Here is a 19,318-nt window from a genome sequence, read left to right as displayed (position 1 = left end):
CCTGCCTGGACTGTCCATGAATCCCCCTATTTCCTTGCCTGCACTGGCCCCATTGATTGCCCCTATTTTTTCCCTGCTTAGACTGCCGTTGAATTTCCCTCTTGTCCTGTCTGGACTGCCCCATTGAACACTCAGACCTTTCCTACCTGGATTGCCCCATTGAACCTCCCTATTACCTTTGCCAGAACTGCCTGCTTGGATTAATACTTGCTCAGGCCATTGATACCCAAATGCCCTATCGTGGGCCGGATTACTATGGTTTTGGACTCCTCCCCTCTCTTCCCCTTTTGGGTACCCAGACAATACCTTCCTATACTGACTGAGTGCCTCCCATAGTTCAATACAGCTTTGTGGGTTTATCATCCTCCGTGTGTGTTGTATCCTGCCTACACTTCCATCACACAAGGGAACTAGGAAATGGCTCCTCTGATCTCCTACCAGGTCATTTCTTTATTCATGGACCTTAGTCAGAGAGTGAGGAAACAACCAGAACTGTCTTTTATAGGAGGGACAGTGATGAGGGGATTATAGGATGAGGGTCCCCACCCCCTCTATCACTCATCGCCATCTTCCCAACACAAGAAGTACTGCACTTCCTTATTTACTCCATGATTTAGTCATGAAGAACAGCGGGGCTGAGCCCCACCAGAGGTCAGAGAGTGAGGATGGGGGGAGAACAACCAAGATGAAGACTGGACTGATCCTGAAGACCACCATCATTGGGGTATTGACTCCTCCCTCATTATCACTTTCTGTTTAAGGGTCCAAAGTTGGAGGATGTTATCACATTATTATCACCATGTAAAAGTCTGTGCTCCAATCACATCATCCGATATAAAATGTCCAGCTGGGAGGAAATGGGTGTAACAAAAGAGAATACATATTATGTGTATATATAGCAGTGAGGGGAGGGGGGAGAGCAGAAGTCAGGAGTATGTAATGTACAACATAGAGTATACAGTGCAGGGGTCAGGAGTATGTAATGTACAACACAGAGTATATAGTGCAGGGGTCAGGAGTATGTAATGTACAACATAGAATATATAGTGCAGGGGTCAGGAGTATGTAATGTACAACATAGAGTATATAGTGCAGGGGCAGGAGTATAATGTACAACATAGAGTATATAGTGCAGGGGTCAGGAGTATGTAATGTACAACATAGAGTATATAGTGCAGGGGTCAGGAGTATGTAATGTACAACATAGAGTATATAGTGCAGGGGTCAGGAGTATGGAATGTACAACATAGAGTATATAGTGCAGGGGTCAGGGGTATGTAATGTACAACATAGAGTGTATATAGTGCAGGGGTCAGGAGTATGTAATGTACAACACAGAGTATATAGTGCAGGGGTCAAGAGGATGTAATGTACAATATAAATTATGTAGTGTAAGGGTCAGGACTGATAATATTGGCATTCAGTAATCAGTGGAAGCTTAAATGTTTACTGTAGACAAGTTGCAGAGATCCCACACCGCTGCCTCCCATCTCCTGAAACTGCACTCAGTGACTTGGGTCTGAGACACTACAGACATATCCCTCCACCCGGCACAGCCAGCAGACCACAGAGCAAGGAACCCTGGGAGAAATGTTCTGTCAGAGATTTTACTAGACCTAGGCATGGGGCAGGAGGCCCAAATTACATGCCCCAAGTAATGCTGATTCATGAGCATGTCTAGTAATGCTCATGAATCAACATTTTGCTGCCAGCTGAGCCCCAGAACCTCCATAAATCCAGTCTAGATACATAAATTGTGTCTGCAGCACAGAGAAGGAAGATTATCCGAGAGAAATCCAGGAATACAGGACGGGGAACACAGCTCAGGAAAGTGACCAGGGGATTACAGGCTGATATCACCCAGTCCCCGCCCTACTCTGGACCAATCAGTGAGCAGTATGGGTGGAGGAATGGATTTAGTGTTCATGACCCACCTGTGCTGATCTCTGTAGGAGTGTCCTCCTCTATAAATGTCCCCGTTATTCCATCCTCCTCCATAGACTGCTGATCATCCCTCACATACGCCTCTTCTTCTTCTGCTTTCACCTCAAATTCTATATCGATTGGATCTCCACTCTAAATCAAGGAAATGAGAGAAAATATCATCTGTAAAATGTAAGATATATGATTGTGACATCACACACAAAATCCACACATTGTCTCCATGAGCCTATTTTATATAAGCTCCATCCCACCGACCTTGTAACAGTGAGGGATGGTGTGACCTTCCTGTGTTGAATCCCGGGAATACAGAGGACGGGGACATCTCTCTGGTGGGTTCCTGTAGCTGGATGACTCCACCATGGTGTCCTGGTACAGATCTTGGTGTTCTCTTAGAAGCTCTGACTCCTCCATCCCCCCATCCTCATCCTCCTCCTCTTTTATCTCTTCTTTAACCTCAACTTTAGGATCTCTCAGGTTTCCACTCTGAATATATAATAAAAATGACATCAATGGTAACAATGCAGATAATGTACAGATCCTAATGATACTATCAGTGATTGGATAATATCCCAGAATTCCCGGCACCGCTCACCTCTCCTGTCAGCAGCTCCATCATCTTCTTGGTGACTTCTAGAATCTTCTGCATGTTGTGTCTCTCAGGGTTTAGGGAGTCACATGGAGGCACTGCGATGGTCATATGATCACCTGACTTCAGAAGAGGAAATCTCTGTATTGAGGAACCAATAGGAATATCATGTTAGACTCCCAGAATCCTCCTCACCTCTCCGGTCAGGTCTGTGTGATCTCATGTGACCTCCCAGAATCCTCCTCACCTCTCCGGTCAGGTCTGTGTTTTATTAATAGAGATGAGAGTGATGTCATGTGACCTCCCAGAATCCTCCTCACCTCTCCGGTCAGGTCTGTGTTTTATTAATAGAGACGAGAGTGATGTCATGTGACCTCCCAGAATCCTCCTCACCTCTCCGGTCAGGTCTGTTTTATTAATAGAGACGAGAGTGATGTCATGTGACCTCCCAGAATCCTCCTCACCTCTCCGGTCAGGTCTGTGCTTTATTAATAGAGATAAGAGTGATGTCATGTGACCTCCCAGAATCCTCCTCACCTCTCCAGTCAGGTCTGCGTTTTATTAATAGAGATAAGAGTGATGTCATGTGGCCTCCCAGAATCCTCCTCACCTCTCCGGTCAGGTCTGTGTTTATTAATAGAGATGAGAGTGATGTCATGTGACCTCCCAGAATCCTCCTCACCTCTCCGGTCAGGTCTGTGTTTTATTAATAGAGATAAGAGTGATGTCATGTGACCTCCCAGAATCCTCACCTCTCCGGTCAGGTCTGTGTTTTATTAATAGAGATAAGAGTGATGTCATGTGACCTCCCAGAATCCTCCTCACCTCTCCGGTCAGGTCTGTGTTTATTAATAGAGATGAGAGTGATGTCATGTGACCTCCCAGAATCCTCCTCACCTCTCCGGTCAGGTCTGTGTTTTATTAATAGAGATGAGAGTGATGTCATGTGACCTCCCAGAATCCTCCTCACCTCTCCGGTCAGGTCTGTGTTTTATTAATAGAGATAAGAGTGATGTCATGTGACCTCCCAGAATCCTCCTCACCTCTCCAGTCAGGTCTGCGTTTTATTAATAGAGATAAGAGTGATGTCATGTGGCCTCCCAGAATCCTCCTCACCTCTCCGGTCAGGTCTGTGTTTATTAATAGAGATGAGAGTGATGTCATGTGACCTCCCAGAATCCTCACCTCTCCGGTCAGGTCTGTGTTTTATTAATAGAGATAAGAGTGATGTCATGTGACCTCCCAGAATCCTCCTCACCTCTCCGGTCAGGTCTGTGTTTATTAATAGAGATGAGAGTGATGTCATGTGACCTCCCAGAATCCTCACCTCTCCGGTCAGGTCTGTGCTTTATTAATAGAGATAAGAGTGATGTCATGTGACCTCCCAGAATCCTCCTCACCTCTCCGGTCAGGTCTGTGTTTTATTAATAGAGATAAGAGTGATGTCATGTGACCTCCCAGAATCCTCCTCACCTCTCCGGTCAGGTCTGTGTTTATTAATAGAGATGAGAGTGATGTCATGTGACCTCCCAGAATCCTCACCTCTCCGGTCAGGTCTGTGTTTTATTAATAGAGATAAGAGTGATGTCATGTGACCTCCCAGAATCCTCCTCACCTCTCCGGTCAGGTCTGTGTTTTATTAATAGAGATGAGAGTGATGTCATGTGACCTCCCAGAATCCACCTCGCCTCTCCGGTCAGGTCTGTGTTTTATTAATAGAGATGAGAGTGATGTCATGTGACCTCCCAGAATCCTCCTCACCTCTCCGGTCAGGTCTGTGTGATGTCATGTGACCTCCCAGAATCTTCCTCACCTCTCCGGTCAGGTCTGTTTCATTAATAGAGACAAGAGTGAGTATGGGCAATTACCCATTAAAAGACATAAACACAATCTCCCATAGAGTAATACCTCTTTAATTGAGTAAAAAACAGATCCTCGTTCACAAATTCTCACTCACATTTTTTGTTTTTTCTGTCACGTGGTTTTTTTTTTTTTCTACTTTTTTTTAGGTCTCTATTTTTTTATGTGCGTTTGTTGTTTTTTTATTTGTGGGGGAGTGACTGCTCACATCCAATTAAGGATGTTTTTCCTTGACATCTGTGTGGTTCCTCCAGTCCTCAGTCTGTTAGTGACAGTGCTCATTATATAGTCCCATTTGGACAGGTTTTATGTTCTCACCTATTGGTTGAAATGATCTCTTATCTGATTATCACTGTTAGATCCATGAAGTGGATCACTTCACGTACACATCATTATTATTTCTGTATGTGTGAATACACTTCATGCTATTGATATCACATTAGATCCCCTAGTGGATCTGTATTCACTTTCATTGGATCCCTAGAGGATCCCATCACTCTTATACACATGTATTGGTTTCACTGTATATAATTCTATGATTATCACTCATTAGTATATGTTTGTATATTCAGTATTTCTATTCACTTATTATTTATATATTAGGTAGCGCTGCATCAATTTATTATGTTTTTGGTTGTTTCCCTGTCATAAGGTATATGATAGATGGTAGCAGCTTCCTCTTATTAGGAGTTTTATGTCATCAGTATTGAGTTAGGAGTGCAGGAGGTTCACACCATTAAATTCTAGGAGCAGACCTCCTCCGTACTCCATACTGATGACCTAGAAGGGGCTATAAATGTGTCCCCTATAGATAATACCGGGGACTAAAGGTTGTCACCATTTCAGCACACACAACTTAAGGTTTGACATGTTGGATATCTATTTACTCGCTGCAACCTCGGCTTTTATATTTTTACACATAAATGGGTCATTTATTGCTTTTTTGTGCCCTGAAATCAGCTTAAGTGTATTTTTTACTGAAATTTGGAATTTCCTAGACTTTGTGATAATATTTTGTGACATAAAAAATTAGAACTGCCGCTATTTTATTCTCTAAAGTCTCTATTTTCACAAAATATTTTGGGGGTTTTATGTCATCTTTAGGGCTAAAATGATTTTTTAAATGTTTGCAAAAAGGGCTCTGGGAGTGAAAGGGAGAAAGGGTAAGAAGGACACTCCCCTTTCCTGAGGAGCAGCCAATCAGTTCTCATTACACTGCAAGGTCTCTCCCCTCCCTGCTAGTCCCCGGGTGCGGTGCTGGAGACAGGCGGGGGAGGGGAGGAGGAGATAAACAGAACAATGTTACACATATTAAATGTTTTAGTCGCTATAAAGCCCCATTTATTTTTTAAACCCCCAGATATTCCTAAAAGCGCTTTAGATTTATATACATTTTCTGTTACAAAGGAATGTTTCCTTCCTCCTGAGCAGCAATGTAAGGGGCTCTATGCTCCATACTCCTGACCCCGGCACTCCATCATTGTGTTGGCTGCATAGTGTAATGATTGCCCATTGGCTGCCTGTGTAGTGTCATCATTGCCCTTTGTAGGCCATGTATGGTCAGGATGGTCCTTGTCTTGTCTATTTATTGTCAGTGCTGTTTGTTTAGAGGACCATATTACTAGAATTTATCTCCACAATGAGGAGAATGTTCCGGCCCCGGAAGTGGGGGAATGTTCTGCCCCTGAAGGGGTTCATCTGGGTTCCCACACTATATATGTGTGTATCATCATCTGCTGGAGATAAAAGACGTCACAGTGACTATGGAGGAAGAGGACGGACATGACTATGGAGGAAGAGGACAGACGTGACTATGGAGGAAGAGGACGGACGTGACTATGGAGGAAGAGGACGGACGTGATGATGGAGGAAGAGGACAGATGTGACTATGGAGGAAGAGGACGGACGTGACTATGGAGAAAGAGGACGGACATGATGATGGAGGAAGAGGACGGATGTGACGGGGGTTAGTGGGTGTAAATAGGAAATAACATCTTGTTACCTCCTCTGCTGCCAAGTGCTGCAAAATGTCTCTGCTCTGCTTCCTCCCAACTCACCTCTCGGAATGGCCTGTCTGTACCTGACATCATTTCCTGTCTGTACCTGACATCACTTCCTGTCTGTACCTGACATCACTTCCTGTCTGTATTCCATAGAGAAGTCCTGTCTGGGGAGAAATGAGATCACCATCTTGTGGAGTTCAGAGGAACTGCAGCCCGAGAAATGTCCCCTACTAACCATTCCTGCATTGTATCTACCTTACAGAGATACCAGGGAAGATCAAAAAGAACTAAAAAACAGTAAGAAACAATAAACCTAACTCTTATGCAACCAACTGTTTAAAAAAGATATTTTACTACAGATAGAAAAGACTTAAAGACACAGAACACAAGATGAAAACAAAGGTATACATAATAAAACAGAGACCTCCAAAACAGATGTTTTTGGGTAAAAAAATATGCAAAAATACATCCAAAAGCATAAAAATAAATATCAATCCACTCATAATGAAGATGTCAGACATAAATGACAAGGATGTAATGGTCACAGAGGAATGGTGGTGGAGATCTCTCAAAGTAAGAACACTTCCTTGAATGGTTCTATAAATAAAGAATGAATCCTGGAGGGAATAAAGCTGTAAAGCAATAAATAATATATAAACTGGGCCATCCACTTCATCCATAAAGACATTGTGATTGAAGATCTTCTAGATCACATAGAAGGAGGACTCATCCATGATTTCATACATTTGTTTGGAAGGATAGAACAATCCTCAGAAGGGAACATGTAGGATGACAGGAAAGGCTCCTGACTGGTGAGATCCTCCAAACATAATGATGACATCCATGAACTGGAGCGAGCTCGTTGGGGTGATAAAGCCAATCTGGAAACACTGTGTAGACGTTCTCCAAGAACTCAGCACACTCCAGGTGTGGAGAAAGTCTCCAGGTGGGTTTAGCCTGTCATTTATCATAGGTAGAAATGTCCACACATGGACTTCCACAGGGACCCCCGAGACTACAAATAGAACCTGTACAGTGTCCCCAGGTCTCCAGGTGGGTTTAGCCTGTCATTTATCATAGGTAGACATGTCCACACATGGACTTCCACAGGGACCCCGAGACTACATATAGAACCTGTACAGTGTCCCCAGGTCTCCAGGTGGGTTTAGCCTGTCATTTATCATAGGTAGACATGTCCACACATGGACTTCCACAGGGACCCCGAGACTACATATAGAACTTGTACAGTGTCCCCTGTAATGAACTGCTTCCCACCAGGCCTATAGCAGAATGACAGCTGAGCGGGATCTCTCCCATCCTGGGTGGACATCATATGAAGTCCTCCAAGTCTAGTGGCTCTGCTGTATCTTGATATGTCACCTGCTGTGTCCACCAGATGACAGATCATTGTACCAGGCCAGCCCAGTACCATGTGATTGCTATGACCAATCACAGTGATCACATGACAGTTGTACACAATGAATGGCTTTCATTCATAGCCATTCATTGTGTACAATTGTGATGGTCTCTGTGATTTGTCACTGGCTCACTACCTCTGCTGGAAGTTCCTCGTGTCATGTCCTCGTGTTCTTCATTTTGGTTTCATATTGAAAATCCTGCCCTCCTGAACCTTCTTCACTCCCTTGTTGTATTTAAAGGTTTCAGTCATGTCTCCCCTTTCCCTTCTCTCCTCCAGACTGGACATGTTACGTTCCTGAAGTCTCTCCTGATATCACTATTTGTATTCCCCGTCTCTGGACTCGTTCTATCTTATCAATACCTTTATGTAAGTGAGGTCTCCAGAACTGGACACAGTATTCTACATGAGGTTGCTGGTGACCCCTCTAGTGATAGAAAGATCTATATAGAGGAATCGGGACCTCCTTCCTCCTGCCGGTGACCCCTCTAGTGATAGGATCTATATAGAGGAATCGGGACCTCCTTCCTCCTGCCGCTGACCCTTCTAGTGATATAAAGATCTATATAGAGGAATCAGGACCTCCTTCCTCCTGCTGGTGACCCCTCTAGTGATATAAAGATCTATATAGAGGAATCGGGACCTCCTTCCTCCTGCCGGTGACCCCTCTAGTGATAGGATCTATATAGAGGAATCGGGACCTCCTTCCTCCTGCCGCTGACCCTTCTAGTGATATAAAGATCTATATAGAGGAATCGGGACCTCCTTCCTCTCGCCGCTGACCCCTCTAGTGATATAAAGATCTATATAGAGGAATCGGGACCTCCTTCCTCCTGCTGGTGACCCCTCTAGTAATATAAAGATCTATATAGAGGAATCAGGACCTCCTTCCTCCCGCCGGTGACACCTCTAGTGATATAAAGATCTATATAGAGGAATCAGGACCTCCTTCTGTGACGAATGTGCGCCATAGAGGCATGGACGCTGTACATGACAGCCATCTTGTTAGGTCTCAGCCATGTTCCCTTCTGTCCTCCCTCATCCCTTTGTCCATGGAATGCATAGCTACAAGCTGAACGGAGGTCAACAGGATCTCTTATCCTAAATAAAACACAGATAGATCATCTCCAGGGCTGTAAACCTCGAATTAGTCTGGTTCCAGGGGGTCTGCTGGAAAATCACTTTCCTCTGCTGGATCATAAAACAATAACTCAGTCAGTCATGACCTGTTAGGCCATTAGAGCAGAGCGTGCCATAAAACATACATTCCACAAGAGACATTTTCATACAATTCATACACTTCAGCAGGAACTGGGCACATTAATATGAAGTATATATTCGGATGGATCACTTTAATATGAGTCACACAAGACCTTACATCACTATGTTAGTGCCTACAAGAGAGAAGAAGCCGTCTCTTCCCTCCTGGGTGACAAGGGTGCGCTATGTTTGGTATCTTTGTGTTTGGAATATAATTCTGAATATTAATCTGCTAGTTGCTAGGATGCTGCCTGTACCTATTGGAGGTTATTGACCTTAGTATGAAATTGGAAGGGATTTGGTCATAACCTTGGTTACCGCCTAACACCCCTCCCCAAACTGGATGATTGGTCATTTGTTCTCAGGAGACACCCCTTTGATATGATAGAAAAAGACTGACTGCCTGGAGAAGACAGCTCTCGTGTAACATCAATCAGGAACCATCTAGGAGACTAGAGAGCCAAGGCAATCCTTTTGTTCGGACAATTGGACTCTGCTAAACCAAGGACATTGCAAGTATTCTGCATTCAGAACTCCTTTCTTTTATTTCTCTGCTGTTTTATTGTTCTTTATATCTTTGTTACATCTTTTTCTGTAAATATTTTAATTGCACCATTTTGTTGAGACGTAGAAAGGGAAATGGGTGCTAATAGGCTGCAGGAGATCCACTGAGACATAGAGAGGGAAATGGGCACTAAAAGGCTGCAGGAGATCCGCTGAGACATAGAAAGGGAAATGGGCACTAATAGTCTGCAGGAGATCTGCTGAGACATAGAAAGGAAAATGGGTGCCAATAGGCTGCAGAAGATCTGCTGAGACATAGAGAGGGAAATGGGTGCTAATAGGCTGCAGGAGATCTGCTGAGACATAGAGAGGGAAATGGGTGATAATAGGCTGCAGGGATCTGCTGAGTCAGTGAAATGTGTATGAAATGGATGGATGTGCAGACACTCCCAGAAGATGATGTCATTATGAGTGGATTGATATATATTTTTGCATTGTCCCCCCCAGAAGGATCAGGTTTGGCGGGATCGCTCTCATTAGCTATACATTTGTATTTTGTGTTCTGTGTTTGTAAGACTTTTCTATATGTAATAAGAGATGTTTGTTGAACAGTTGGTTACATAAGAGTTACATTTATTTCTTCTTCCTTTATTCAGTAATGTTTCATCTCCCGTAGTATCCCTGTAAGGTACATATTATACAGGAAGGGGGATTATGGGATGGATCTCGGGGCTGCAGTTCCTCTGAACTCCACAAGGTGCTGATCTCACCTATACTCACACAGGAAGTCTCTATGGAATGCAGACAGGAAGTGATGTCAGTTGCAGACAGGAAGTGATGTCAGGTACAAACAGGAAGTGATGTCAGGCACAGACAGGAAGTTTCAGATGAGAGGTGAGGCAGGAGGAGGTATAGAGGAGACGTTGGTGGAAGTGGCAGCAGAGGAGGTAATAAGATGTTATTTCCTATTTACAACAAATGTATATAAATCTGAGGCTCTTTTAGGAATGTTGGGGGCTTTAAAAAATGAAAGGGGCTTTATAGCAACTTAAATGTGTAATATGTGTAACATTGTGCTGTTTATCTCCTCCTCCCCTCCCCCGCCTGTCTCCAGCACCGCACCCGGGGACTAGCAGGGAGGGGAGAGACCTTGCAGTGTAATGAGAACCGATTGGCTGCTCCTCAGGAAAGGGGAGTGTCCTGCTTATCCTTTCACTCCCAGAGCCGTTTTTGCATTTTTTTGCACACGTTTAAAAAATAATTTTGGGCCTAAAGATGACGCAAAACCCCCAAAATATCGATTTTCTGAAAGTAGAGACTTTAGAGAATAAAATAGCGGCAGTTCCAATATTTTATGTCACAAAACATTATCACAAAGTCTAGGAAATGCAAAATTTCATTAAAAAATACACTTAAGCTGATTTCAGGGCACAAAAAAGCAATAAATGACCCATTTATGTGTAAAAATATAAAAGCTGAGGTTGCAGCGAGTAAATAGATATCCAACATGTCAAACCTTAAGTTGTGTGTGCTGAAATGGTGACAACCTTTAGTCCCGGTATTATCTATAGGGGACACATTTATAGCCCCTTCTAGGTCATCAGTATAGAGTACGGAGGAGGTCTGCTCCTAGAATTATCCTCTCATTCTGGTGTGACCGGCGATATGTAACGTGTATCACAATCAATGTTATCACGTGTAGGCGCTCCAGCGTGTGCTCTTATGTTTGGGTGTGCATATATGTGGGGGTGGGGGGGGGCCTCAAAATTTTTTAGGGGGTGGAGTTATGTACTTGGGTGTAACTTTAATTCTTTACAATTAAAAAAAAGCATTTTTGCTTAAGGGGACAAAATCCTCTATGAGATGACTCTTGATGACAGGTTCTCTTTATTGGGACATCCAGGGTGTAAAAGACCCCCAATGTCTCCCCTGTACTCCATTGGATGTAATGTAGCGCACATCGCACCGCATTACATTCTTTGCTGGCCTCGATGGTCGGGAAATCTGTCATAAAGTCACTTCTGGGTCAGGACAAGAAGGGAGTGAACATGTCCGCTCTCCTCCATCCCCTCTACCCTCCGACACCCGCTGACCCGGGCCCACAGATGGGCAAGCAGATCCGGGGAAGCATAGTAGGTACAGGAGAGGTTCACACACACGGGGTGGCAGAGGCTGGCACCTGAAAGGAGAGCCCTGCGGCTTGCCCTCAGCAGGGATAAAGATTAAACACAATACTTGCCCGGCCCCCAGAACTACATATCCCGGGCGTCGGGCGATGTAAAGTGACCATCCCTGCATGATGAGCCGACATTGACCTCACAGCACTGCCTCAGAGCAAACAAGTCATAGGAAGGATCAGATTTATCATTCCTTGTCTGCAGATCTAATACTCATCAAAACCAGTTCAGAGACCAAACAAACCCAACAGAGAAAAGGGCCCCGGACCTCAAAATTGTAGTAAACACTAAACAGTCCAAACAAAATGTCTTCCCATGGGGGGAGTAGTTCTTCAATGTCCAGCAACCCTCCTATTCCCCCCTCACATCCACATCCTATTATTGTGTGACCAATACCATCCAAATCATTCTTACTTTCATTTCCCAAAGTTATCCGTCTAAAAGGAGACCTGTATAGATCACATGATGGCACCAATGAGGATGGAGGAGGACCGGAGTCACATGACTGAGAAGATACTAAACCTCACCCTGGAGATCATCTACCTGCTGACCGGAGAGGTGAGGAGGATTCTGGGAGGTCACATGACATCACTCTGATCTCTATTAATAAACACAGACCTGACCGGAGAGGTGAGGAGGATTCTGGGAGGTCACATGACATCACTCTTATCTCTATTAATAAAACACAGACCTGACCAGAGAGGTGAGGAGGATTCTGGGAGGTCACATGACATCACTCTTATCTCTATTAATAAAACACAGACCTGACCGTAGAGGTGAGGAGGATTCTGGGAGGTCACATGACATCACTCTTATCTTTATTAATAAAACACAGACCTGACCGGAGAGGTGAGGAGGATTCTGGGAGGTCACATGACATCAATCTCATCTCTATTAATAAAACACAGACCTGACCGGAGAGGTGAGGAGGATTCTGGGAGGTCAAATGATATCACTTCTATCTCTATTAATAAAACACAGACCTGACAGGAGAGATGAGGATTCTGGGAGGTCACATGACATCACTTTGATCTGTATTAAAAAAAACAGACCTGACCGGAGAGGTGAGGAGGATTCTGGGAGGTCACATGACATCACTCTTATCTCTATTAATAACACACAGACCTGACCAGAGAGGTGAGGAGGATTCTGGGAGGTCACATGACATCACTCTTGTCTATTCTGGTCAATAGACCATTTTATTTTTGCACACATTTAGATGATGTCAGGTGGTTGATATTGTTTTATTTGTCTCCTGATCTGTAGGATTATGTTGTAAAGAAGAAGTCTAGTGGGGAGCCAATCTCAGGACGATGGAGCAGAACCCAGAGCCTCACCATGGTGCCTCCATCTCATTCTCTGATACCTGAGAGGGAGAAAGAGCAGAAGATTCTGGAACTGACCACCATGATGGTCCATCTGCTGACAGGAGAGGTGAGCGGTGCCGGGAATTCTGGGACATTCTCCAGTAACAGACAAGGGATGTGTCTGGATGGTGACTGTATCATTGTGTGTGTCAGGTTCCTATAAGGTGTCAGGGTGTCACTGTCTATTTCTCCATGGAGGAGTGGGAGTATTTAGAAGGACACAAGGATCTCTACAAGGACGTCATGATGGACAATCAGCCGCCCCTCACATCACCGGGTAAGAGGAGACTTTATTGTAAAGGAGAGAGCAGTACGGAGGATCCACCTAGATCCCCCATCATCTGATAAACACATAGAAACAATGGATTCAGTCAGTGTGTGTGTTTCCTACAGATGGATCCAGTCATGGGAACCCACCAGAGAGATGTCCCCGTCCTCTGTATTCCCGGGATTCCACACAGGAAGGTCACACCATCCCTCACCATTGCAAGGTTGGTGGGATGGAGCATCTAGAACATGGACTTGTGGAGATGATATGTGGAAGTGTATGTGACCTTAAATTTTACAGATGATATTTTCTCTCATTTCCTTGATTTAGAGTGGAGATCCAATCGATATAGAATTTGAGGTGAAAGCAGAAGAAGAAGAGGCGTATGTGAGGGATGATCAGCAGTCTATGGAGGAGGATGGAATAACGGGGACATTTATAGAGGAGGACACTCCTACAGAGATCAGCACAGGTGGGTCATGAACACTAAATCCATTCCTCCACCCATACTGCTCACTGATTGGTCCAGAGTAGGGCGGGGACTGGGTGATATCCGCCTGTATTCCCCTGGTCACTTTCCTGAGCTGTGTTCCCCGTCCTGTATTCCTGGATTTCTCTCGGATAATCTTCCTTCTCTGTGCTGCAGACACAATTTATGTCTCTAGACTGGATTTATGGAGGTTCTGGGGTTCAGCTGGCAGCAAAATGTTGATTTTTCCTATAAGCATTGCATAATGTAGGCACCCAGGACATGTGACTGGGGTCTCCTGCCTTGTGCCTGACTCCTCCAGGGGACCTTCTCTGTTATCTGCTGGCTGTGCCGGGTGGAGGGATATGTCTGTAGTGTCTCAGACCCAAGTCACTGAGTGCAGTCTCAGGAGATGGGAGGCAGCGGTGTGGGACCTACATAGTTACATAGTTAGTCTGGCTGAAAACAGACATTCCATCTAGTTGTACCAATAAAAATAAAAGTTATAATCCGACACCCACAGCTGATCCACCAGAAGGCAAAAACCCAGCAAAGTACGATCCAATCTGCTCCTGCAGGGGAAACAATCCTTCCTGACACCCCGAGAGGCAATCGGATATTCCCTGGATCAACTTTCCCTATAAATGTTATATCCAGTTATATTCTGTGTATCCAAGAAAGAATCCAGGACTTTCCTACAGCAATCCCCCCTTATGTATTATACATGGAGATCATATCCCCCCTTATGTATTATACATGGAGATCATATCCCCCTTATGTATTATACATGGAGATCATATCCCCCCTTATGTATTATACATGGAGATCATACCCCCCCTTATGTATTATACAAGGAGATCATATCCCCCCTTATGTATTATACAAGGAGATCATATCCCCCCTTATGTATTATACATGGAGATCATATCCCCCCTTATGTATTATACATGGAGATCATATCCCCCTTATGTATTATACATGGTGATCATATCCCCCTTATGTATTATACATGGAGATCATATCCCCCCTTATGTATTATACATGGTGATCATATCCCCCTTATGTATTATACATGGAGATCATATCCCCCCTTATGTATTATACATGGAGATCATATCCCCCCTTATGTATTATACATGGAGATCATATCCCCCCCTTATGTATTATACATGGAGATCATACCCCCCTTATGTATTATACATGGAGATCATATCCCCCCTTATGTATTATACATGGAGATCATATCCCCCCTTATGTATTATACATGGAGATCATATCCCCCCTTATGTATTATACATGGAGATCATATCCCCCCTTATGTATTATACATGGAGATCATATCCCCCCCTTATGTATTATACATGGAGATCATATCCCCCCTTATGTATTATACATGGAGATCATATCCCCCCTTATGTAGTATACATGGAGATCATATTCCCCCCCCCCCTTATATACTATACATGGAGATCTTATCCCCCCTTATGTATTATACATGGAGATCATATCCCCCCTTATGTATTATACATGGAGATCATATCCCCCCCTTATGTATTATACATGGAGATCATATCCCCCCTTATGTATTATACATGGAGATCATATCCCCCCTTATGTAGTATACATGGAGATCATATCCCCCCCCCCCTTATATACTATACATGGAGATCATATCCCCCTTATGTATTATACATGGAGATCATATACCCCCTTATGTATTATACATGGAGATCATATCCCCCCTTATGTATTATACATGGAGATCATATCCCCCCTTATGTATTATACATGGAGGTCATATCCCCCTTATGTATTATACATGGAGATCATATCCCCCCCTTATGTATTATACATGGAGATCATATCCCCCCCTTATGTATTATACATGGAGATCATATCCCCCTTATGTATTATACATGGAGATCATATCCCCCTTATGTATTATACATGGAGATCATATCCCCCCTTATGTAGTATACATGGAGATCATATTCCCCCCCTTATATACTATACATGGAGATCATATCCCCCTTATGTATTATACACGGAGATCATATCCCCCCTTATGTATTATACACGGAGATCATATCCCCCCTTATGTATTATACACGGAGATCATATCCCCCCTTATGTATTATACATGGAGATCATATCCCCCCTTATGTATTATACATGGAGATCATATCCCCCCTTATGTATTATACATGGAGATCATATCCCCCTTATGTATTATACATGGAGATCATATCCTCCCTTATGTATTATACATGGAGATCATATCCCCCCTTATGTATTATACATGGAGATCATATCCCCCTTATGTATTATACATGGAGATCATATCCCTCTTATGTATTATACATGGTGATCATATCCCCCCTTATGTATTATACACGGAGATCATATCCCCCCTTATGTATTATACATGGAGATCATATCCCCCCTTATGTATTATACATGGAGATCATATCCCCCCTTATGTATTATACATGGAGATCATATCCCCCTTATGTATTATACATGGAGATCATATCCCCCCTTATGTATTATACATGGAGATCATATCCCCCCTTATGCATTATACATGGAGATCATATCCCCCCCTTATGTATTATACATGGAGATCATATCCCCCCCTTATGTATTATACATGGTGATCATATCCCCCTTATGTATTATACATGGAGATCATATCCCCCCTTATGTATTATACATGGAGATCATATCCCCCCTTATGTATTATACATGGAGATCATATCCCCCCTTATGTATTATACATGGAGATCATATCCCCCCTTATGTATTATACATGGAGATCATATCCCCCCCTTATGTATTATACATGGAGATCATATCCCCCCCTTATGTATTATACATGGTGATCATATCCCCCTTATGTATTATACATGGAGATCATATCCCCCCTTATGTATTATACATGGAGATCATATCCCCCCTTATGTATTATACATGGAGATCATATCCCCCCTTATGTATTATACATGGAGATCATATCCCCCCTTATGTATTATACATGGAGATCATATCCCCCCCTTATGTATTATACATGGAGATCATATCCCCCCTTATGTATTATACATGGAGATCATATCCCCCTTATGTATTATACATGGAGATCATATCTCCCCTTATGTATTATACATGGAGATCATATCCCCCCTTATGTAGTATACATGGAGATCATATTCCCCCCCCCCCTTATATACTATACATGGAGATCTTATCCCCCCTTATGTATTATACATGGAGATCATATCCCCCCTTATGTATTATACATGGAGATCATATCCCCCCTTATGTATTATACATGGAGATCATATCCCCCCTTATGTAGTATACATGGAGATCATATTCCCCCCCCCCTTATGTATTATACATGGAGATCATATCCCCCCCTTATGTATTATACATGGAGATCTTATCCCCCCTTATGTATTATACATGGAGATCATATCCCCCCCCTTATGTATTATACATGGAGATCATATCCCCCCTTATGTATTATACATGGAGATCATATCCCCCTTATGTATTATACATGGAGATCATATCCCCCTTATGTATTATACATGGTGATCATATCCCCCCTTATGTATTATACATGGAGATCATATCCCCCCTTATGTATTATACATGGAGATCATATCCCCCCTTATGTATTATACATGGAGATCATATCCCCCCTTATGTATTATACATGGAGATCATATCCCCCCCTTATGTATTATACATGGAGATCATATCCCCCCCTTATGTATTATACATGGAGATCATATCCCCCCTTATGTATTATACATGGAGATCATATCCCCCTTATGTATTATACATGGAGATCATATCCCCCTTATGTATTATACATGGTGATCATATCCCCCCCTTATGTATTATACATGGAGATCATATCCCCCCTTATGTATTATACATGGTGATCATATCCCCCCTTATGTATTATACATGGAGATCATACCCCCCCTTATGTATTATACATGGAGATCATATCCCTCTTATGTATTATACATGGAGATCATATCCCTCTTATGTATTATACATGGAGATCATATCCCCCCTTATGTATTATACATGGAGATCATATCCCCCCTTATGTATTATACATGGAGATCATATCCCCCCCTTATGTATTATACATGGAGATCATATCCCCCCCTTATGTATTATACATGGAGATCATATCCCCCCTTATGTATTATACATGGAGATCATATCCCCCCCTTATGTATTATACATGGAGATCATATCCCCCCCTTATGTATTATACATGGAGATCATATCCCCCCTTATGTATTATACATGGAGATCATATCCCCCCTTATGTATTATACATGGAGATCATATCCCCCCCTTATGTATTATACATGGAGATCATATCCCCCCCTTATGTATTATACATGGAGATCATATCCCCCCTTATGTATTATACATGGAGATCATATCCCCCTTATGTATTATACATGGAGATCATATCCCCCTTATGTATTATACATGGTGATCATATCCCCCCCTTATGTATTATACATGGAGATCATATCCCCCCTTATGTATTATACATGGTGATCATATCCCCCCTTATGTATTATACATGGAGATCATACCCCCCCTTATGTATTATACATGGAGATCATATCCCCCCTTATGTATTATACATGGAGATCATATCCCCCCTTATGTATTATACATGGAGATCATATCCCCCCTTATGTATTATACATGGAGATCATATCCCTCTTATGTATTATACATGGAGATCATATCCCTCTTATGTATTATACATGGAGATCATATCCCCCCTTATGTATTATATTAATGTTCCCCCCATTTCCTCCCAGCTGGACATTTTATATCGGATGATGTGATTGGAGCACAGACTTTTACATGGTGATAATAATGTGATAACATCCTCCAACTTTGGACCCTTAAACAGAAAGTGATAATGAGGGAGGAGTCAATACCCCAATGATGGTGGTCTTCAGGATCAGTCCAGTCTTCATCTTGGTTGTTCTCCCCCCATCCTCACTCTCTGACCTCTGGTGGGGCTCAGCCCCGCTGTTCTTCATGACTAAATCATGGAGTAAATAAGGAAGTGCAGTACTTCTGGTGTTGGGAAGATGGCGATGAGTGATAGAGGGGGTGGGGACCCTCGTCCTATAATCCCCTCATCACTGTCCCTCCTATAAAAGACAGTTCTGGTTGTTTCCTCACTCTCTGACTAAGGTCCATGAATAAAGAAATGACCTGGTAGGAGATTAGAGGAGCCATTTCCTAGTTCCCTTGAGGGTGGAATTGTAAATTTTTGTTTATTAAAATCTTGCAAACAAAAAACATCATAAAAATCATATTTACATATATACAGAATAAAAATATGTATAATTAAACAAAACCAGCTTACTTCAGCAAAATAACAAATCCTGACCGTCACCTAAACAC

At 43.0% G+C, this 19,318-nt stretch overlaps 2 protein-coding genes across 2 annotated transcripts in view; both read right to left on the bottom strand.

The window, feature by feature from the left end:
• LOC149445506 (uncharacterized) overlaps nt 1-19,318 on the bottom strand; it is a 325,410-nt gene that overhangs the window by 25,714 nt on the left and 280,378 nt on the right. The window lies entirely within an intron of this gene.
• Nucleotides 1,924-19,318, bottom strand: part of LOC149445513 (uncharacterized) — a 163,574-nt gene continuing 146,179 nt past the window's right edge. The window contains exons 2-3 of the mRNA XM_089653768.1: nt 2,200-2,427; nt 1,924-2,076 (exon numbers count right to left, since the gene is read on the bottom strand). Coding sequence (XP_089509894.1) covers nt 1,924-2,076; nt 2,200-2,355 — 309 coding nt within the window. The 5' untranslated portion in view covers nt 2,356-2,427. The remainder of the gene's footprint in view (nt 2,077-2,199; nt 2,428-19,318) is intronic.

The sequence above is a fragment of the Staurois parvus genome, unplaced genomic scaffold (assembly GCF_062004578.1).
Source record: "Staurois parvus isolate SC_StPar_1 unplaced genomic scaffold, SC_StPar_1.0 ptg000720l, whole genome shotgun sequence".
NCBI classification, from domain to species: Eukaryota; Metazoa; Chordata; class Amphibia; order Anura; family Ranidae; genus Staurois; species Staurois parvus.
This window is presented reverse-complemented; position numbering and strand designations above follow the sequence as displayed.